This window comes from Eutrigla gurnardus (assembly GCF_963514095.1).
Source record: "Eutrigla gurnardus genome assembly, chromosome: 17".
Lineage (NCBI taxonomy): Eukaryota > Metazoa > Chordata > Actinopteri > Perciformes > Triglidae > Eutrigla > Eutrigla gurnardus.
Window position 1 is genome coordinate 15,747,302 of NC_139928.1, and position 23,022 is coordinate 15,770,323.

General features: G+C 43.7%; 1 protein-coding gene across 4 annotated transcripts; it reads left to right on the plus strand.

Moving 5' to 3' along the window:
• The first annotated feature begins 100 nt into the window (after positions 1-100).
• On the plus strand, positions 101-22,868 carry celf3a (cugbp, Elav-like family member 3a). Of its 4 annotated transcripts, XR_014598712.1 has the most exons (15): positions 101-254; positions 1,058-1,211; positions 2,820-2,902; positions 12,157-12,205; positions 13,439-13,567; positions 14,569-14,648; positions 15,246-15,389; positions 16,123-16,267; positions 17,699-17,848; positions 18,061-18,120; positions 18,616-18,720; positions 19,376-19,519; positions 19,696-19,828; positions 20,196-20,330; positions 21,962-22,868. XR_014598712.1 is itself a non-coding variant. In XM_084032838.1 (14 exons), the coding sequence occupies exons 2-13, from the start codon at positions 1,067-1,069 to the stop codon at positions 19,821-19,823; spliced, it is 1,362 nt and encodes a 453-aa protein (XP_083888964.1). In that variant the 5' UTR covers positions 101-254; positions 1,058-1,066; the 3' UTR covers positions 19,824-19,828; positions 21,962-22,868. The 4 variants fall into 4 exon arrangements, 3 of the variants coding, with proteins under 3 accessions (XP_083888964.1, XP_083888963.1, XP_083888965.1); XM_084032838.1 differs by lacking the exon at positions 20,196-20,330; XM_084032837.1 differs by lacking the exons at positions 20,196-20,330; positions 21,962-22,868 and having other exon boundaries at positions 19,696-19,829.
• The last annotated feature ends 154 nt before the right edge of the window (positions 22,869-23,022 follow it).

Here is a 23,022-nt window from a genome sequence, read left to right on the forward strand (position 1 = left end):
AGACAAAACAAGCAGAGAAAGACGCTCATGCCGAATAAAGGACCGTCGCTGGATGTGACTTGTGTTGTTATAGGGGGGGTACAGGCCTAACTTGTTACAGGATCCAAAGACGCTCTTGCAGACAAATGAATTGAATAATATAAATTAACTAAATAACAGCGGAGAGAAGAAGAAGAAGAAGAAGAAGAAGAAGAAGAAGAAAGGCATCTACGGATCGCGCCGATTTTTTTTCTGTGCCACGAACAGCACCACAGGTATGTCTTTAAATTATTATTATTTTTTTACAACTCTTTGTTGTTTTGGGTGAAATGTGTAAAATCACGTTCACGTCATTGTTGTTGTCACCCGTGTCTTGACAAAGAGAGCGCTGGCGTCCAGCTGTGTTGACAGACACACTGTCATGTTTCTGTGGAGGGGCTCGAATATAGGCGGCCTATGAAGACTTGCTGTGGCTTACTATTATTTACTACAATAGCCAACCACATGTGTACTTTTATACCACTGTAATCTCAGACGAGGGCAATATTAGATCTGTAGCTATGACTCATGATTATTGATCCCTCAGCTTAATGTACTGCCAAGAATATGAAAGTTAAGAGATTATAAATACACTTTGTAGATATATATTTATACATATATATATCTATATATATATGATGTGTAATTGCATATACTGTAATTCCTTCTAAATTCAAATTACATCACTATTCCCATAGAATTGATGACGCTATGCCCTCACAGTGTATCTGTGTCAACAAGCTTATAGTGGCCTTAGGTTACTAAATGAGAATTAATATACTCATATCTTACCCTACATTGTAACGTTTTATTGTGATATCTACCAGATTACTACGGTGTCTCCAAGAGTGTAGAAACTATGATCCTCCCCCCCCCCCCCCCCACAATTCCCACTGAACGATCCCATCTGCACCTCCATCCCCGGCCTCCTGTTTGCACCTCCTGTGCAGTGTGAATTTAAGCCCGCGGGCTCCCGTCGGCTCCTCCATGATTGCCTCCTCTACTCTCCCTGTGTGTGTGTGTTATTATTCCTCCCCAGACTTCTCAAATGAAGGAGCCTGACGCAATCAAGCTCTTCATCGGGCAGATACCCCGAAACCTGGAGGAGAAGGACCTGAAGCCCATCTTCGAGCAGTTTGGCAAGATCTATGAGTTGACGGTGATAAAGGACAAATACACCGGGATGCACAAAGGTGAGGAATTAAAGGCTGAGGACTCCCATTTGATCAGATTATTCAGTATTAATTATAGAGGATAGTGATGCAAGCAAAGCCTGTTACTCTTAAATGTTCCGGTTAGGTTTTAATTCTCCGTGAATATCAGATTTAAGGGTCCAAAAGTTTGTATCCTCACTTTTCATGGACTGACTAAAATATTGATAACTAAATAATGAGTCTGATTGATACTCAATACTCCCTGGTGTGTGTGTGTGTGAGTAGTATTATTGAAGCAGAATTATAATCTCATTGTAACAGGTGATTTGCTTTTTTAATTTTAGATATGACCACCTATCCGATTAGTGTTATATTTTCACACACTGTGGCCTGCAGCTCTCTGAGAGCAGCTTGAAGTTCAGTGTCCTGACTGAGGATAAGTAGGAGGATCCACTGTTTTCTCCCAACAACTCTTAGATAAATGGACGGTACTCTTCAGCATTAGCCCGTCACTCACGTTGCGGAGCAAACCAACTCGATGAGAACAACTGAAATGCGGAAACATTGTCGAGCGCCGTATGAAACCCTAATAAAACACAGGAAATGAGGAGTATGCTCATGAGAGCGCCAGATGCATGCTGGGAGGTTTCCCTTTCATGCCTCTGTCTGCAATTAAAGACGCAAAGGGGGGGGGGGGGGGAAAAAAAATCATTTTGTACTACTGCTGGAATTAAAAAATGTGGCATGGCGCTCTTTCAAATTGTCATGACTCCAAAGCTAGTCGTCTGAGATCAATCGCACAAAAAAAAAGTATTTTGTCTGTCCGTAATTGGCCTCACATGGTGATATCAGTCAATTTCTGAGAGTGTCACCCACCACTATGAGGGCTAAGTCTCAACACATTCAGGATCCCACTTGACAGATGGACTAAAGCCGGTCAAAGTGATCGCAGCGAAACAATGATCCTAACTGTCATTTCTAATGCAAATGGGAGTGCAGGAAACAAAGGCTTTTTTATAAATCCACATAAACCATCAGCCACTCGGGAGACGTATAGGCCAGGTGGCATCAGTCCTCTAACACCTATAACACCTATTCTGCATACATTTACATATTCATGATTTGTGGAGCCCTAAAGGTTAATGAAGGCCTTTCTCTATTATGTGGGATTGCATACATTTGGCCTCACCAGGATGATATTAAACACTCATTCAGACTGTTTGTGTCTGAATGGTCTCCAGGTATTATGATCTCATAATCCAGAAGATCTCCAGTGCTTCTGGGAGAACTATTCAGCAAAAATGATTTTTTTTTTATTTTCCCTCCGTTTCATGCAACTTTAAGTGCGTATCCATAACGGTGGCCTGATTGAAGGTGGGAGGCATTTTTTTTTAGCAGTGTTGACCACATGCTGGGTCAGAGCTGTTGTTAAGATGAAAAAGAAAAGCACATTTATCAAATGGCAGATTAATAACTGGACGATAAACTCCGGCGGGGCGTTTCTGCTCGCAGGCGTTTCAGGGGCAAATGGCCAACTAAGATTAAGTTGCAATAACATTGCGTTGTACGGAGCATATGAACCAAACATTAAAAATACATAGACGCACCGTCCTCTGATCCACTTTAACGCTTTGTCTTTGTCTCCAGGATGTGCCTTCCTGACATACTGCGCACGTGAGTCCGCCCTCAAAGCCCAGAATGCACTGCACGAGCAGAAGACACTACCGGGGGTGAGTGTGTCTTTTTTGGAGATGCTCAACAGCTCGCTATGCGAATACACATAAAAAGGGGAGCCGAGTAAACGCGGCGTGCTCGGCTATCTGAACGCACCACACAGACACACAGCGACACGAGGAAATTAACCGAGTTTGACACGCGGGCCTGACTTCCCCCTTCAGCTGATATGCTCCAATAAAGGTCAGAGGCTGCTCTCTCTCTTATGTTTCATATGTGATGCATCCAGACATATCCATCCAGTTAAGGCATGAGTCATCTTGCTACATGTCACGGGTCGAAAGAGACAGCTATGAGGCTCGCTGCTGGAGTGACTTTGCCAGTTCTTATTCCCTCTGATGTTTCTGTTCCTTTCTGTGTCTCTGTCTCTCACCCCCACCCCCCCCCCCCCCCCACCCCCCCACCCCCCCAACTCTCCGTTCTTTTCCATCCATCTCTCCCTCTGAATTCTAATCAAAGTGAAACCTAGCTTTATTAGCATAGCCAGGCAGCAGGTGTGCTGCCAAATGACATTTTCAGAGCTAAATATGACATGACAGCCGCGTCTCTATAATAACTGACTATATGAGAGACAAGGCGACAAGGCAAGGAATTACTGAGACAGAGTGTGCTCCCAGACTCGCTGCTGCTTCCTCTTTTACTAACAAGGCTTTACCCCTTGTTTCCTTTTGGTTATTTTTGTTGAAGCCTACATCATTCACTTCTTTTTTTTTTTTTTTTTTCCACCTCCCAAATAGCAGCTCATGACCATAGTTTTTGATGACAGACAGGCGAAGCAGGTGAACAGTGTTGATTACCCATATCATTAAATCCGATCTGAAATTGTAACGTGGTCAAATTGCTTGTTTGTACAAACAGTCAAAAAAAAACAAAGCTTTACAATTTAATATCATAGGAGGAGGAAGAAAACAAGCAAATATTTACGTTGGACAAAGTGGATTTTTTTACATTTTGCTTAAAAAAATGTAAAGCTTGGTCGAATAATCAAGTCAATCACCAGAAATTTAACCTTTTTTTTTTTTTTTGACTGATCGTTTGAGTAAAGTTTTTTTTTTTAAATTGAAAAATATTCTCCGGCTCCAGCCTCTCAAACGTGAGCAGCTTTTCTTTGTCTTGATAGTAAACTGAGCATCTTTGAGTTTAAGGCTGTTGGTAGGACTAAACCAGGCAGATTGTGATTTCATAAACAACACAGTTAATCCATAAAGTAGACAATAGCACCAGCCATGACATTTTGAGTTAAAGATTACTCGATTAATAAAATGGTCGAAGATTGACTTATTGATTGTTTCAGCGAGAACATTGTTGTAATGGCAGGCAGGGGGTTATTGGGGGACACGGAGGAGCGGGCTGGTATTAGGGTGGCAACAAAAGAAATCCCATTGTTAGCGTGACAGTAGCGTGACCTTTGTGACCTCAGCAGGGCCTGATGCCCCGTGGCTAAAGCCTGGTCCCCCCTGTGTCTCAACCCCAGCAGCTCTCCTCCTCCCAACCTCTTACCTCTAAGCCGTGTGGAACAAGCTAAACCCTCCTGCGTTTTCTCAATCCTTCACCCCCCCTCCCTCCCTCCCTCCCTCCCTTTGCCAAATGAAGAAAAAAAAGAAGACGAAAACCATATTATTAGCTCTGTACACGCCCACACAGAGAAGAACCGCTTCCCACCCCTGCTACCAGCTGTGGTGTAATTGTCATCTAATTGCACCTGCACTGCCAAAGAATAATTAACGTTGGCATTTCATGGTCGGGTGATACAAAAGAAATAACATGAAAGCAATTATTGGACTGAGAGGAGCGAGCTCGAATGGAAGCACACCTGAAGGATGTCATTAACACTCAGTACTGCTTTTTTTTTTGTTAGCATTTCTCCTTTCGGGAAAGTAAGAGTTGGTCTTAAGGGTTTTTTTTTTTTTACAGATTTTTTTCCTTCTCTCTGCTGACAATGGGAAAGAATAAAGAAAAAGAAAGAAAGAAGTCAGGCAGGGGCGAACAGATGGTAGTTCCAGAGTGGCACCTGGCCTTGTGTTTAATTTCAGGTGAGAGAGTCGGTTTTCTGAGTGAGGGGGAGGAAGAGTGTCAAAAGCACATTCAGCCGAAAGCGAGGATAGAAAGTGAGAGAATGGAGGAGTTTGAAAAGGGAGGATAAAAGAAGAGAGAGAAAAAAGAAAGGAGCAATAAACCAGATTCACTCTGAGGGGGAAGAGCGTAAACGGAGGTGGGAGGTACTCGCGTTCAACCCTGCTCGGACATCTTGTACTCTTGTCCCCTCCGCTCTTATCGCTTCATCTCCGTCTCGGGCCGGCTCGTCTGGCCACGTCAGCTGTTGTGAGACTCATACGTCACATTAAAACAAAGGCCACTCTACACGGCAACCTCCCAACCAAACTTATATTTCAACAACTTTGAATGAATACGTCGAATGAGCTGAATGATTGAATTTGAATGAATTCATTTAGCGTGAAAATCATTCTTAAATCATTTTGTTTCCCGCTGTTTTAGAAGGAAATGTTTTCTTCTATGATAGTATTCTTAATATATTTGGCTTTTGGACTGTTTGGACATCACCATGGACTTTCTGCTCTTTTCACCGAACAATTAATTGATAAAATAATCAGTAAACAAAAGGTTTAACATTTTGGGAATGTTGCTCATTTGCTCATTCATTTTCAGATGAAATGATCGGCAACACTCTCATCTCTGTCCAGTAAATACGAAGCCGCGGCACGTTAGCTTAGCATATAGCATAAAAACTAATGGAGAATCACTTACTTGAATTAATATCTGCAACGATGCCTCGCTGTTTATTTAGATGCAATAAGTATTTAATAGTGTGACTGTGCCCAAGTGAGAAAGTAGCTGTGTGTGTGTGTGTTTTGGTGTATATTTGCATGTGCAGCGGGGGAAGGGAGGGCAGGTGTTCACACTAACACGGTTTAATAAAGGGTGTGTGTGTGTGTGTGTGTGTGTGTGTGTGTGTGTGTGTGCTTTTGTGCACGTAAATGTCTGTTTGCTTTTGTGCACACGAGTTTCAATGGAGAGCACACATCCACAGATATGGATGGATGCAAGTTGTTGGGTTTATTATGGGCTCCTCTCAGGTTTCTTCATTCATTATCTGCCGTGTGTGCGTGTGTGTGTGTGTGTGTGTGTGTGTGTGTGTGTGTGTGTGTGTGTGCGTGTGTGTGAGTTAAAACCGGAGCCGCGAGGCCTCCTGTGTTTAAGCTGCCCATACTAGAGGAAGGAGCCCTCTTTGAGTGGAACATCTGACTAAGCCTGACATTTACTCAGCCATAAGGACTCAGACGCAGCAGACAGAGGGGTTTTATCAATAGTCTGAAATAAATGCATACGCTAAATATAGCTCAGGCTTTTTACGCAGGATATGAGATGGGAAGTCGTAGTGCCAGAACGTTGTGCCCTTAATGTCTGAGCAAACGCTCTGCTGCAGAGACACATGGGCCGTGCACGGTTACAGGGTGATGTTAACAGTCACACCTGCTGTCACTTAGTCAATCTTTGCATTTTGAGTTTCTTTATAGTCACCGCAAATATGTGTGCAATAAGTGGGGTGGAAATGACACGAAAAACCGAGTAAATCCTCTGATTTGTTTCACCGGGGGCCCTTAAACATGCCGTTATGTTGCAAACATGTAGTCTGCTGCCATGTCACTGTGTGTACCTGACAACGAGCAGATAAAGCCTCCATATGTAGCCGTGTCCTGATGTCAGGGAGTTGCGGGCGGGCGGTGATGATGATGATCGCAATAAGCGCGCCTTCGGAGCGAACGTGTGTTCACTTGATGAATCTATCTGGCGTGGAGTGTGCATTCATGCGTCGATCACATTTGCATACGCGTGCATATGAATGTGTGGCGGGGTACGACTTGGACAAGGCGGAGCTGACTGACAACGACCACAACAACAGAAAAGGGCCCGTCCTCTGTACGTCACTCTGGGGCGACTGTAATGGTGAATGCAGATGGGATTTATAGAGGTGGTAAATGGGTGTGAATTAGAGAGAAATTGGATAAATGAAGATGGGTGGGGGGGGGTGGGCAATAAGGGGGAGTGGGGGGAGGGGAGGAAGAGAGATGAATGAAAGTTTGAGATAATGAACAGTGGGTGGCGGTGAGGGTGGAGGGGGTTGGGGGTGCATTGAGGCAGTGTGTTTATCAGCTTAAATACAGACATCTGTTACTGAGGAATAGTGTGTTTTGGGGGATTGGGGAGTGTGTGTGTGTGTGTGTGTGTGTGTGTGTGTGTGTGTGTGTGTGTGTGTGTGTGTGTGTGTGTGTGTGTGTGTGTGTGTGAGAGAGAGAACACACAGAAGTGAAAACTCATTAGGCTCATTGAACTACATACACTGCACTGGACAACGGTGGAGTTAAAGTGTGTGAACCATGACCGAATTAAAAAAAAAAAAGTGAAAAAAAAAAAAGAAAGTAGGACATGGACCCTATCTGTACAACACACACACACACACACACACACACACACACACACACACACACACACACACACACAGAAATGTGTCCGTGATTCAGTTCTTTTCCCCTTCTGCTCCACTGAGTCGAGTCAAACAACACTTGACATGAATATTTAACAGTCAGAGGAGACAAAACAATTGAGAGTCAACTTGAGCTTTGTTAGAAATTACTCTTTGATATTCAGTTTCTCCACTTTGAGGGATTTTTTTTTGTTGGCTGTCTGACAAAAAAAAAAAAAAACAGAAAGGCTGAACGTCAGCTCCAGTAGTTGTCAGCTTCGCCCGGATACCGGACAGACTAGTGAACCCTGTAGGAGACGGAGACAGCACCGGGAAGCAGCTTTGACACTGAAGACTGGATCATTGATTCAATATTATTGAACTGTACAAGCGTTGCTCTGTCACTCTCTCGGTGTTTGATTGACTTGGCGACCGGCTGGATCCAGCAGAAGGGAGACGTTCTGCCCGTGTGTGTGTGTGTGCGCGTGTGTGTGTGTGTGTGTGTGTGTGTGTGTGTGTGTGTGTGTGGAAACATTAACAGACCACACTTCTGCATCTCTGCTTTTTTTTTGGTGTGTGTGGTCCCTATACCTCCGCCGCTTTGTTCCAACTCTTTGTGAGAACTGCCTGTCTATTAAACCCCCCTTTTTTTGGGGTTCTTTTTTATTTTATTTTCCTCCCCCTTTTTTCCTGAGAATATACCAATTTCCACCTGTGCTTGTTCTCTTCCCCCGGGTGAATTCACAAGTGTATAAGTGCATTTGCGTGGAGGAAGGTGGATGGAGAAGCGAGGGAGCAAAAGCAGCAGAGATGGGAGAGGAACAAAACAGGGGGAGGAGGGGGGGGAGGCGGGAGGTGGCAGGTTGATTACGGTCGCAGGTCTCGTTGCCTGGAGACGGCGGGGACGAGGGATGCCGGGTTGCTAGGCGACCGGCGCGATGCAATGACCAGCGCTGTGTGATGGAGCGGAGGGGAGGCAAAGACGGAAAATTGTCTTTGTGCCCCCCCTCCCCTCCCCTCCCTCCCTCCCATCCCTCCCCCCCGCACCCACCTCCAACTCTGCCTCCCTGTAAAGAGCAGGGGAGATGGTCTCCGCTGATAGATTTACCATTCAGAGTGGCTGCTTTTCAGGGCCGAATGGATGGAAACCGGAGAGAAAACAGGCGGCAGAAACGTGTCCCCCTCGCCCTCAGCTATATAGTAGACTTAACACTGGCTGAGGTGTGGAGATTATCATCAGCTCTGCGCGCGTAATAGAGAGAAGAAAAAACATCACCATCAATATTATTTAGTCGCTCACGCTGTAAACGATGCTCCATCTAAAACACATTTGCGTTGCCGAGGTAAAAAAAAAAAGAAAAAAAAAAGCATTTACACGGGAGCGAATGACGCTCTGTGGATGGTCGCGCGTTATGGCGACGGGGTCGAGCTGCGATTTGATTGGATAATCTATGGATTTAATATCTCATAATCCTAGCAAAAAAAAAAAAAAAACCCCGGTGGCATCACAGAGCGAACAGATTAAGTGTGTGTAGATGTTGCTGCGAGCGACAGGGGCGCGTGCGTGTGCGCGCGTACGCGGGAACAATGGATGATGCGTGTTTAGTCGGAGGATGATTGTGTGTAATGTGTGTGTGTGTGTGTGTGTGTGTGTGTGTGTGTGTGTGTGTGTGTGTGTGTGTGTTTGGGAGGTGGAGAAACAAACAACGCAGAATGAGGCAGGTTTTGCCGGTGTGTTGTTTGTGCACAGTGTGGGACTGCTTTTGTAAACAAGCCGGGGAAGGGGAGGGGAGGGGAGCGACGGGGGAGGGGAGGGGGGGGGGGGGAAATTACTCTAAAGTGTACGCTAGTTAGAGGGAGATATTTTCCCTCCCTGCTTCTGCATCTGCTCTCGAGGCAGCGACGACATTCAACAGGCACGAGCGCTCCCTCCCTCCATCATCATCGTCGTCATCATCATTTTTTTTTGTCAGTGTCTTTCTTTTTCCTCTCCTCCTTCTGCCCCCCCCCCCCTCCCTCCCCCCTCGCACATCTAATCCCTCTATCTCTCGACCTAGAAGCACCCTTTGTCCTCCTCATTTGTTTTTTCTCCCCGCACGTCGCCCAGGGCAACCTTGTTTACCTGATGTGGCGTTCTCATCACCGGGGTTGTCATGGCGACGGGCGAGCTTCGATTCTTCGTCAGAGAAGTGGGGGACCGGTTGCCGTGCCGATGTGAAGTGGTGCGGCCTCGATGGCCTCCACTTCTCGCCGCTTTCTCCTCTTGTATATTCTAATTCCGATCTCTTGAGCCATCTGCTGCGCGTCTCCTTATCGCCGCCCGCCTTCCATGTTTGTCTCGCAGTGAATTATGGGCCCTTTTTTTTTTTTTTTTTTTTTACAGGCATCATTCAAACATGTCGTCCATCAAAGATGTCACAGTAAATTAAGTGCGAGGTTAACTACAAGGATTGGCCCGCAGAAACGTTACAGTCACAGATATCTTCTTTGTTTTTCCTGTCAGAGCATTTGATTTATTAATAGCTGTCAGGATTTAATGACACATTTCAACACATAAAAATGTAGCTTTTCACCTTTGGTGAATACTTGTATAATAATATTGTGGATCTTATGCTGTCCCAATCTGATCAGTAAAATAAAAATAATATTGCATCCTTAGCCATCAGCTCTGACTCCTTAACTCAGCTTTAAGGTAAGATAGTTCACCAGGGATTATCTTTTATTTTTGGATTAGAAAAGCAATTCATCTATTCTCATTCTGAGTCTGCGTTTTATTTTGTATGTGGTCTGTATCTTGTTATATATAGAAATAATATGTTCATGTGTGTTCATGTTCAACCAAGGACCCCGACGTCTGTTTGTCAATATTTTATTTGTAACCAAGATGCCAGGAAGAGTAATCTGGAATTTTAAAATGATCCACCCGGCCCAGCGTTGCCAACTCTCTTCCAATAAAAGCAGCGAATCAGGAACACTGATGGCCCATCGCTTCATGCCCCCCCCCCCCCCCCCCCCCCCCCCAAAATCATCACTGTAAACAAAGAACATGGCTGTTGTTAGGGTAACGCTGCCTTCTCTTAGCGTTAACTATACATTTAGGACTTCAGACTATTAAAACTTTTGTAAAATATATGTGAAAACTTTGACTCATAGTTTGAAATTAAGAATGAAAAGACTGATTATATAGTAAGGTCTACAAGTTGATAATATTTGATGAAAACCAGCTTAATGTTTGACCTTAAATCCTCTTTATGATGTATAGAAATGCACACAAAAAACTGAAGAGTAAGAAAAAAACACTGTATATACATTACAACGGACAGGAAAACAGAAATACATAGATATATACCAGTATATAGCAATGCAATGCTATATACATATATATAATAAGATATGTGACGTGGTTTGATCCGAAGAGCCTTACAAGCGGCCGAGTGCTGGGCTTTTAGCATGTGGGCCCAGCAGTCAGGACGACGCTGCCTTCACTGCAAATGAAAGTCTAATTTAAACAAAAATTACTATTCACCGACTGCAGGAGCAGACGTCCACATTTGCTTGACTGATTGGAAGATGGTTTTGAGACGTTGCCCCCTCCATCTACTCCATCATCCTATTAATTGGCGCAATCAATTGGACGCTCTCTGTGAGGGAGGGGGAGGAGGGGGGGCCCTCGGCAGCAGGTGTCCGTGGTATTTCAGCCGGTGGTTTGGGTACGCTGGCGGCGTGGAGGTGATTTTGTGCATGCGGGTCCTGGCGGCGGAGAGGGCCGACCGTGGCACCGATCAATAGTGTCTCCCGGTGACGGATCACAGCGGATCAATCAGTGACATAGGATCAGTGACTGGCTGAAATGTCACCAGCTCCATAATTAAGACCTTCATTAAGCCACAGCTAACAGAGTGTCACTCTGTTACTCTCACCTCGACTCCTCACCGACATCACCCTCCCTCCCTCCCCCTCCTCCCCCGCCTCCCCTTCACACACAACCCCCCACCTCCATCCTTTCCTCCATATGCTCCTTCCCATCCCCTCAATCCCTCTCAATCCCACCCTTCTCCCTTTTGCCCTCACTTGTCCATTCTTTTCTTCATTTCGCTCAATACCTCTTTTCACCGCGCTCTATACATTTGAAGGACGCGGCGCCGAGGCACTGATGTGTGCCCAATTTCATTTAGGGGGTTTTTGTTAAATAGTGGGGCAGATGATTAAAAGAAAAAAGAAGGCATTTTCAGAAGCTTGTCTTTTGATGAATTATGAAAAGGTCGCCTAATCCCCCTCCGAGTTGTGTGTGCTCTCCATTTTCTTTGTCGTTCTTTTATTCTTTGTTTTTTTTTTCCTCCCCATATATTATTCCTTCCTTCCTAACCCTGTATACCCTCATCTCTGTCTCTCCGTCGGGCTCAGAATATCTTGCTATTCTGACTCTACGTGCTCCTGTAATCCAGATTAGCCGGCGAGTGTTCTTAATCTTATCACTTCCCCAATCCTGCGTGGGTGTGTGCTTTTCCTGGTTTTGTGTGATAGGGGGAGAGGGAACGATAGACCGCAGGATTAGAGCAGATTCTGAGAGAGAGAGAGAGGGAGAGAGACTGTGAACGTCACATCACACATATCAGAGTCGGCCGCTGTTTGCTGGAGTACGGTTGGCAAAACATTTTAAATTAGTGTGGGATCCCAACTTCTCCAACATTTATTCCTCGTGTTCCTCTTGTGTTGAACCATCACCACCCACTGCCCCGTACTTAAAACTGACCTCTGTCTTTCCAGATGAACCGTCCGATCCAAGTGAAGCCGGCGGACAGCGAGAGCAGAGGGGGTAAGAGACACCTGTCCCCATCCAGAAACTGTTCAAAACATCACCCGTCACCTTGTGCACGACCACCAGCGTCCGTCTTATTGAGTCAACGAGTTCATGAACGTCACAACATCTTAAAGCGAATCGAGAGGCAGTTGGATTATGATTGTGGAAACTTCAATTGCAACAGTTTGAATAGAAAACATGGAAGACCCATCAAAACTACAATTCACGATTGGGCATTAGTCACAGTCACATCCCACATCCTGCACAGCCTCAATGACATCTAGTCCATCAGTCACCCAACCACACTTCAATTTCCCGTCTTTGTGAGTACACTTAAATATAAGCCATTTCCAAAGACTAACTGGGACACTTGAACAAAGCCATCGCTAGTGTTACCTGTGCTTTTCCTGTTAAGTCAAAATGTCAGCCATGAAAAAGGTATAAAGTCCACATTTTACGTACACAAATACAAACTAGCCATTAGATTCCTTTAATTTCAGTATTGTATGACAATCAGCTTGCAAACACTTGACATCTGCTTGATCCATTGCAGACAACATTGTGGTAGGTAAGAAATAATCAGAAACCTGTTTTTTTTTTTAAATCATAGCATGTGATTTTAATGCACATCGCACAGGCAGACTTTTTATAATGGAACTGCATTTTTCAACCACAATCTCAGGACAATAGACGATGACATCCTCACTGTGCTGGATTCGGTCCCTCACGCTTTAAGTGTCTTCTTTCTGTTGATTTTAATACCTCACAAATCTGGCGATCGGAATGTTTTTGGGGTCTGCAGGAATGCAACGTGCATGTGATTTGTAGTGAATGGGCAAAAAAAAAAAAAAACATGCCGAAACACTGGTCTGATCCTCCACAGACGGGGACAGACGGAGCAGCTTCTCTGACAACACAGAGGGTGACAAGCATTTGAGTCACCGCCAGATGCTGTTTGTTTGTTGTGATGTTCATGCTACTGCACTCTGGTGGCTCTGCGAGGCATCGCAGGCTGATCCCTCCTGCTTATCACGCCGTCGTTGTCCTTTATTATTCATGCGTGTACAGTGACATGGCACTTCTCCCTTTTCCCTCCCTTTTTTTTTTTTTTTTTGCACCGCCTGCACCACCTCCCCCCGTAAAACATCTGTTTCCACTCTCTCTCCTCCGTAAACCTCACTCACATTACTGGCACGCTATCCTGCTTTTTTCCTCCCTCCCAATCTCGGTGATCTCCTTCCCCCTTAGAAGACAGGAAGCTGTTTGTGGGCATGCTGGGAAAGCAGCAGACGGACACCGACGTGAGGAAGATGTTCGAGGCGTTCGGCAGCATAGAGGAGTGCACGGTGCTCCGCGGGCCCGACGGTACCAGCAAAGGTAGACGTCATGTCACGCTTGAGGAACACACAAAGTGGGGACGTGGTCATGCAGAAACACAACATCTAAACGTTAAACAGCTTAAAACGCACATACACTGTGTTTATTGCATGTTTAAGATTCAATCAGCTCCAATCTTTCCATTTCTTTGAATATAAGCACCTGTTTTCTTTATTATAAGCATACATTTAAAGAGATCCAGAACCACATTTATGATTTTTGACTGGTATTTTCTCATGCTGGCCTGTAAATAGTCGGGACATTCATATGCAGGACTAAATACTAACCCTCTTAGCGATGTTTAACCATGTGTGTCTCAATCTGAAATAGATGCAATAGGATCTAATATGTTATATAATTTAAATTACCCAGAGTTCCCCCCTCAGATTACCTAAAATCTGAAGCACTAGATTCACGTTTGTCCCAGTGAATAAAGATTTTTCAAAGCCTGCCACCTTTCCCTCTGACAGCAATTTAATATGAAGTGATTGCAAATAACGTCCAGATCACGACTGTCAAATTGACGTTGACTTTATTTAACTGTTTGTGTTTGCACTCAGCCCCGAGAATTAAGCCCTCAGCATATTATCGTCACGTGGACGTAAATGACTTTTGTCGCCACCAACAATGCTAATGATATTTGCCGTGTAAATCAAAGTCCGCCGACAGTTCAAACACAGATGCTACATTTTTCTGCGTTTGTTGCATGAGGCATGACTAATGGCGCAATAGGTTTTATGGGTCATGGCTAATGATGCGTTTGGTGGTTTACGGACTGTGATTGATGAAGCAATGAATGTTTTGTGGACCATGTTTAATGATGCCACGGTAACTGATGAAGCGCTGGATGTAAGACGGCTCCTAATGTATTTTTAAAGGGAAGTCGTTTTTGTATATTGTGTGTGTGTGTGTGTGTGTGTGTGTGTGTGTGTGTGTGTGTGTGTGTGTGTGTGTGTGTGTGTTATGTGAGGCCACATTTAATGGTGTGTCATTTCATGTAGGTTGTGCATTTGTAAAGTACCAGAGCAACGCAGAGGCCCAGGCCGCCATCAACGCTCTGCATGGTAGTCGCACTTTACCGGTGAGTCCCCCCCCTCCCCCCTACACACACACACACACACACACACACACACACACACACACACACACACAGAGGAACACGTGCACACACCCAAATACAGTATTCACACTTTTAGATGCTCAAAATCCAGTCATCTAGACACTCAACGTGGTGACTCAGCTAATAGTCACCACCTCTCATTCATTTCTATCCCCCTCCTCCACACACACACACACACACACACACACACACACACACACACACACACACACACACACACACACACACACACACACACACACACACACACACACACACACACACACACACACACACACACACACACAAACAGGAGAGGACAAAATCTGTTTTCCTTAAGTAGGTGATTTGTACTGTGAAAGTGAACTGAAATTCAAGGACTCTCTCACTGTATGAGAAAAATAGAAACATATAAATAAGAAGTAGTTTTTCCTTGGCGGCAGACCGAAAGGTAAACCGAAGAAGAATAAGGGGAGATAGAGGAGAAACGACTCGCATCAAACGTCTCTGGTCGACCTTGAACCAGACAGTCGTGAGACGTGTTGACGAGATTAAGAGTCTTTCTCATTTCCTCCGCAGGGCGCCTCGTCCAGCCTGGTGGTGAAGTTTGCCGATTCAGAGAAGGAGCGAGGGCTCCGGCGGATGCAGCAGGTGGCCTCTCAGCTGGGAGTCATCAGTCCTATGACCCTGCACCTCGGGGCCTACAACGCCTACACGCAGGCTGTGAGTAACATCCCCAGCCCCTCCCCTCTTCACTAGAACACCACCTGAGTGTTGCTGAGAGGATCTATTCTTTTATTCAGTAAAAATCCACAATGAAATACAGAGAATATAACATTTGAGGTTATTCGCGTCTGCTGATGGTCAATTGCACGATTGAGGATTGGTTCACAAAAAAAAACAAATACTATTGAGCAGAAGTACCGCAGTAAAAGCTAATAAAGATATTTGACCCAAAATCTACAAAACGTTACTCATCGTGTTCAGTGTGATTCTAATAGAAGTGATTTAATGTCATACGAGACGATTTTAAAAGGAGAAATTTACAATATAGAGTGAAGCCATATTACAGCTCTCATCGTTAAATGGTTTCAGCTTTGGCTCATTTACAGTCATTTTGCGACGCTTAAGGAGGCCTGACAACATTTTTCTTTCGCCCGTAATGGATGTGTTGACTTTTAGTGACGTTCTAGACTTCAGTAAAAACTAAAACCCCAAATAAAATTGCTTTCGGTCCGGGTTCCCGTAAAGCTGCGGCAGGATTATGTATAATCACTTCACCCTCACAGCACAGTATGTATTGTAAAGTCCAAAGTTTGTCCGTCTACAACTGTAATCGACAGAAATCACTAACTAAATCTCTGAGGTTATTTTTTGGATGTTTGCTGGTTTGAATTCTCTACTTTAAAAGCCTGAGATACGACTCCCTCTCTCTCCCCTCGTTCCTGTCCTCCAGCTGATGCAGCAGCAGGCCCTGGTGGCGCAGTCGGCCTACCTCTCTCCTGTTGCCACGGTGGCGGCGGTTCAGATGCAGCAACTCGCCGCCCTCAACCCCAGCAGCATCATTGCCACGCCGATCGCATCCATCACCCCCTCCTCAGGTAATGGGAGGCCGAGATGTCTGGCCCCCGGCCGGCCTTGATTAGATTTCTGCTTGAAAGATGAGGGCAGATATACACAGGAAGGTGGACCTAAGAGGACAAAAATAACAAACATCTATTTTTTTCCTTTCTTTCTCCATCCGTCATGATGTTAGCTTCTACATTTAAGGCTATATAGTAAAACAGTGAGTGAGTACCTGCATCCGAGGGCTTGGATAGTCTGTATTACAGCCATAGCAACACTGGAGTTTGAAAAAGAAAAACTCAGTACTCAATTTAGAATGATATAAAAACATAAGCAGCAACTTTTAAACTAATGAAACTGTAAACAGCAAATGTACAGACATTGATGTCCCCCTCAGGGTGGATTGTAATAACTTTGGTGATCCCTTAGCTAATTAATTTAGTGCCATCATCATCATAGGTCAAAACTTTAATGTGTCCGATACGTTGATTCATGACCAAATACTTTGCCTTCGCTGTAATTTAGCAAATGTTAGCATGTTGGACTCCAGATGATGATGATGAACATTACCCGCTCCCCGTGGAGTTTCCTTCCAAACAAGCAAATGTTATATTTAGATTAATATTACTCACTAAAATGCATTGCGTGTGACATTCAGGTCGGACAAAAGTGCATTTCCTGTGCTGACGTTTTGAAAAGTGTTTTAAATCCTGCGTTGTTTTACATCCATACTTGCTAGCGTGTTAGCTTCCCCGCGCGTCTTCGTGCTTCCCGCCGCCTGTTCATTGGTGGAATAGTGTGAAACCGTTGACAGGAATGTTCATCACTTCTCCCGCGTGCATCGTTAAACAAAAAAAACTATAGGTCAGACACTCCACAGCGTCCCTTTAGCATCAGCATGTTAGCATTGTCATTGTGAGCACATCAGCATGCTGATGCTAGCACATAGCTCAAAGCACCGCTGTGCCTCTCAGAGCCGCTAACCTGGCTGTGAACTCTTTAGTTTCTTTTTAAATTCTATATAATTTTGTGCCATTGGAATTGTCTATAGGCTACTGTAATTGTATCATGTTGGTTATTATGTAAACATTATATCTACTGCACACCTGTCCGTCCTGAGGGTTCCCTCCTCAGTTGCTCTTCTTGAGTTTTGTTCCTTTTTTTACCCTATTAAAGGCATTTCTGGAGGATCTTTTCCTTTTTTTTTTAATCAAGGAGATTGTAATGCTCCTTGAGGCAAACTTGTGATTTGTGATATTGGCTATAAAAATACAATAGGGTTGACTTAGCTTGAATGTAATAAAAGACCGAGATAATCAATCATCAGGAACGGAAGTCAATTTACACCCGTTATTTCGGCACCAATCTGCACTCATCTCCTCTTCGTCTCGCTTGAAAGTCTGTGCTTCGTGCTGTTGAGTTGAATTCCTTTGAATAAAAAATAAATTCCTTGAACTCGTCTCCAGGTACCAACACACCACCCTCCATGGCGGGCACACCTGTTCCCTCTCTGCCTCCGCCGCTCACAGTGAGCAGTTACGCCTCTCTGCCAGCTCCACCCAACGGCCAGTCGGCAACTGAAGCCCTGTACACCAACGGGGTTCACGCCTATCAAGGTACAGCCACGCAGCGGCTAGGCTAGCAAGTGAAGAATAAAATGTGAAGACAAATCCTCCTTTGATGTGCAACCACAAGAGTCTAATCAAGAGGAAATTAAATGAACGTGCTAAATGTTATTTGAGCGTGCTGATGTGCCCCAAATAGCATTGAGGATTTTTTTTATTACGTGGGTATAGCAGTTGGTGACGATGTGTTTTCTCCACCACAGCTCAGAGTCCCGTCCTGGACCCCCTGCAGCAAGCGTATACAGGCATGCAGCACTATACAGGTGAGCCTCACCAGCTGTGTTCCATAAAATGTCCCATATAATGCCAGGAATTGTGACTTGTCATACTGCTACTCTTCATAATAAAATATTAGTAGGCGAAAAAATTTAAATATGAAATAATCTCACCACATAATACATAATATTTGACCACTGCCTCAGATTGTTGCAATTTAAATTCTGGGAAATAATCTTCCATCCTGTGTGACCAGAATGCAAAACAGATGCAGCTACATTACCTTTGCTCATTTCCACGCTGCATGTGTAAAGTAGAAATTTATATCCACAGTCAAAACATGCACATATATTACAAAATGTAAATACCTGCAGCTCCGCGAAGCATCTCACGTTTTTTTTTTTTAGCCAATCTGTAGGTGGGAATGCAGCTCTGTCAGATGTTGTTTTGATGAAAAAAACTGATTAGTTTAGCAGTCCCTCTCTCTCTCTCTCTCCTGCCTCACCGCTGCTCTCCGCTCACCTGTTCCTCCTCCCCATCAGCCACCTACCCTGCTGCCTACAGCCTGGTGGGACAGCCGTTCCCCCACCAGCCCACCCTGGTGGCTCAGCAGCCGCAGCAGCCGCAGCAGCTGCAGCAGCGAGAAGGTGAACTCAAAGAGCCGTTGCACACATCATCATATCTTAGAGAAACATTCCTGTAGTTTTACACATTTTTACCCACTTATCACGAATCACACACACACTTGCTCTTTGCCAAAGATAACCGTTCTTTGGTAAATGTTGGTTTCCATTCATTTCTCCGTGATATGAAAATGTGTCGGCAGACTTTTACAACTTGCCACAATTGATTGACAAAGTCAGCATTAATCTTTATCAAAACTAGAGTTGCCACTAATGATATATTTTTTTTAAATGACGTCTTCAAATTTGAAATTATGCAAAACTAAGAAAAACAACAAATTAAAAGCTGACTAATTAGTGCTGGTGGGCAGATTGTGTTTGCTTGTGTTTGCTCCAGTTTCCTGTTTAAATGATAAACTAAGCTAACTAGCTTCTGGCTGTAGATTTGTACAGAAAAAAATTAATGATATCTAACTACAACAGAATGTTGCATTATCCCTTAAAACTGCTTTTATTTTGGCATCTCTGAGTATCTAGAAAGCAATACGCAGATCATATATGTAGTAGAATTGTTGCACATTGTGTTTCTCACACTAACTCAACATTGCCGTCCTTTGCAAATTGCCTAACCTGTCCTGACATGTCACATGTGTGTCGTGGTGGCTCTATTTGTGTACAGGTCCTGAGGGCTGTAACATCTTCATCTACCACCTGCCACAGGAGTTCACTGACTCTGAGATACTGCAGATGTTCCTTCCCTTCGGAAACGTCATCTCTGCAAAGGTGTTTGTCGACCGCGCCACCAACCAGAGTAAATGCTTTGGTGAGTCACCGGGATGGTTGTTGGCGGTTTTGAGAGGCTTCTCACACTTTCTTATGAGGGAAAAAAATGTCTTTTCACCATGCATTTTAGATTTATTTTGCTTCCCCCCCCCCTCCCTCGTGCATGGAGCGGCCGTTGATGAATGTTTGTGTCTGATCCTGTCACTCTGCCGTCAGGTTTTGTGAGTTTTGACAACCCATCCAGCGCTCAGACTGCCATCCAGGCCATGAACGGCTTCCAGATCGGTATGAAGAGACTGAAGGTGCAGCTGAAGAGGCCCAAGGATGCCAACAGGCCTTACTGAAGGAGGTGAGTTATTGTAAATGAACACACTCGAGGAGATGGGGAGGGATTGATAGGCAGCTGGAATGTGTCTGGGAGTTAAAGAGACAGAGTGCATGTAATTGGGGGGCTCGGTGCTTCAATGGCTGTCTTTCATGTGGAACTGAAGAAGTCAATAACCCTACAGTAGATTAACTTTAATGAGGTGGCAGCACTCATCAATTTGAAATGCATTGTGTGCTCAGTATGTGGAGGGACAGTTTTATTGAGAAGAAGATTTTTACTCAAATGTTCTGTCTAACCAGTGTTCTGTCACAGGGTTGAATGCCAACTACTGTTCGTCATTAATTTTTTGTTTTACTTTTCATTTATTGTTTTTGTGCTGTGCCATAAGCCATTTTTCCTGAAAAAAACATCACACCACTCTCAAGACTGTCCCGTCCATACATATATCGTGGAGACGTGCGTCGCTATGGCTATGGTTGCCTAGCAACCGCTAAAACCTCCCCCCCTTCCTTCTCACTGCGTTGTAAGTTAATTGGCCTGTGTTGGTTGCTGTGGCGATATTGCCTGTGATGGTTGCCATTAGCAATTTTTATTTTGGGCCGTTGCCTTGATTCACCATGCTCCAACTGCATGGCGGGTTACTGTGGCGACCATGAACTGTGTTTGGTGCGTTGTGAGTTTCCTCTTATTATTTTGTCCTGGTTTTAATCCTTGCAAACACTGATCAATAACTGTCACTTTACCTCAGCATCTGTAAGTAATTGATTATCATGACATGCTGTTTCCCCCCCCTAAGTACTCTAAAAGCTTCAATGCTAAGAGCTAAATAAGCCTGTTGTCCATCAAACATGGATATAGTAGATTTTTGTTTTCCTTTCAGACTCTTTGGTTTTTGATTAGTTTCCTTTTTGTCTGTCATGATTATCATTCTTACATATTCCCTCTGTTTAGTTGGTTGGTGTGGTAGTTTTCGGTGAGTGCGGGGTTTTTGTTTGGTTGTAACTCAACTCCAAGTGACTTTGTGCCTGAACTTTGTTTGGTTTTGTGAGACTGGAAATGTTCTGAACATGCCCCTGTAAATGGTTGACAACATAGTTTGTGTGTGACTATGTGTGTGTGTGTGTGTGTGTGTGTGAGGCAACGACGTGGTGCGTGCATTTATATATCTGTGTGAGTGTTTTGTGTTGACTAGATGTTAAGAAGTGTGTGTGTGTGTGTGTGTGTGTGTGTGTGTGTGTGTGTGTGTGTGTGTGTGTGTGTGTGTGTGTGTGTGTGTGTGTGTGTGTGTGTTTTATCAACTGAGACACTAACCTTACTGAAGAAGGTTTTGGGTAAAGCTGTTTGGTTCCTGTGACACGTGCTGCTGAGGAACTGCATTCCTCTGTAGGAATTCTGGGACTCCAAAATACATAATAATATATTAATAACAATAACAGCAATTAACCAAAAACACATAATGTGTCTGATGCTCAGGGTATCTGCAGGTTACTCACCAAGTTTGGAAAATTGATTATCAGAAATGTACTTTAGAGAAAATTAATAACAAAGGTTTGGGGTTATTAACTGCTTGTTAAGTAATGTATTCAATATTCATAAGGGACAGATATACATGTACTTGATACACAATTGGTGTTGAATCACAAAAAGGTCTTAAAGTTTCACAAATAGATTGTTCTGGTACCTGCAGATGCCCTGTTTGCAGCAACCTGCATCACAAATAGACTATCTGGTGGATGATTTAAATAATCGTACCTCCCTGAGAAACCATGATGAACACGGTTCTGAATATCATCAAAATAAATGTAAAATCATCTCCTACTGTTTTTAAAAAAAAAATGTGGAGGTTATAGTTATCGCCCCACCAGAATTCCTGCTGTGCATGTTCTGAATTAATGCCTGCCAAAAGAGATGACAAACTATTTTCTAAGAGCGTGCATACAGTTGCTGACTGTCACTATTTGAGTTGCATGGACACTAGTTGATTACTGAGACTCCCCGGAGGCATCAGTGCAAGCAGTGTGTATTGCAGACACCACTCCACTTCCAAAGTCTTAAATGTATGTGTTAGATCTAAGTGACTGGTTTAAAATGCTCTGTGCTCTTTTTTTTTCTTCTTCTTCTTCTTTTCTCTCTCCTCTTCTTCTTCACCTCCAGGAAAGAGTTCAGTGACGAAAAAAACCACTTGGGATGTCCCAGCCTTTTTTGGTTGTTTGACCAACCGTATAGCACAGGAGCAACACTTCGCAAAAAGCAGTATCACATGTATGCGCTTACAAAAAAACAACAACAACAACAACAGCAGCAGCAGTAATATCAGCGACAAAAAAAAAAAATACATCTACAGAATCCGCATCTGCAATATCAGAAGTGCTCCAGATTTCCTATCATTCCACAGCTGGATTCATTTATATTATGTACATACTCTATTGTCGGCAACACGTTCTACATGTTAAGAAAAAGCATATCACTGATGTTATTCTTCTGAACAGGGTTCTACTGTATAGTGTGATTTGTGGTCCATGGCAGTAACGGGAGGCCAGTCTACACAGTCGGAGGCAAAAGAAAATACTATTCTGTATGATTACCATTGGTAATATTGTTATGTAGAGTTAGTTCTATTATTTATACGTAAATTAAAAACATGGGGTGATTGAACTCGAAGAGATTTGGATTTCCTCTCACTGTACATACCTTGGTTTAAAAATGGAGTTTAAGGACTTCAGGAGTTAAAATGCTCTGCTGCCACCACTTTTCAAATTAACAAGGCTGAAGGAATGGCTGGGATTTTTTCTATCTTGATTTTTTACGTTTAATTTATTTGGTAATCAATTTGATGAGGGTGGGGGGGGGGGATGTGGAAATTTCTTTTTTAATTTATGAAGAAGGAAGAAAAAAAAAAGAGGATTTCTGTGGTCAATGAACACACTTATTATAGAGTTTTTAATTACATAAATGTACCTATGGAAGTAAAAAAAACAAACAAACATAATGTTTCTTTATTTATTCTCTACAATCGCTGTTTTAAAACATGTCTTTAAAAGAAAATAAAGTACAATTTAGAAAAAAAACGTGTCTGTTTAACTGTCAACACATTGTGTGATTTACCAAAAATGACATTTCTTTTGTTTCATTTGTTTAAATGGGCTGCAGAATAGTCAAATGTTGTCTCAGAGTTTGATCACAAATGAGCGATCCAGGGGAGTTTGCTGTCCTCT

Excerpts from the sequence above, each read along its gene's own strand:
- celf3a (XM_084032838.1), top strand. The coding sequence starts at position 1,067 with ATGAAGGAGCCTGACGCAATCAAGCTCTTCATCGGGCAGATACCCCGA. Across the intron at positions 15,390-16,122 it reads ACAACGCCTACACGCAGGCT|CTGATGCAGCAGCAGGCCCT; the intron begins GTGAGTAACATC and ends CCTGTCCTCCAG. Across the intron at positions 17,849-18,060 it reads CGGGGTTCACGCCTATCAAG|CTCAGAGTCCCGTCCTGGAC; the intron begins GTACAGCCACGC and ends TCTCCACCACAG.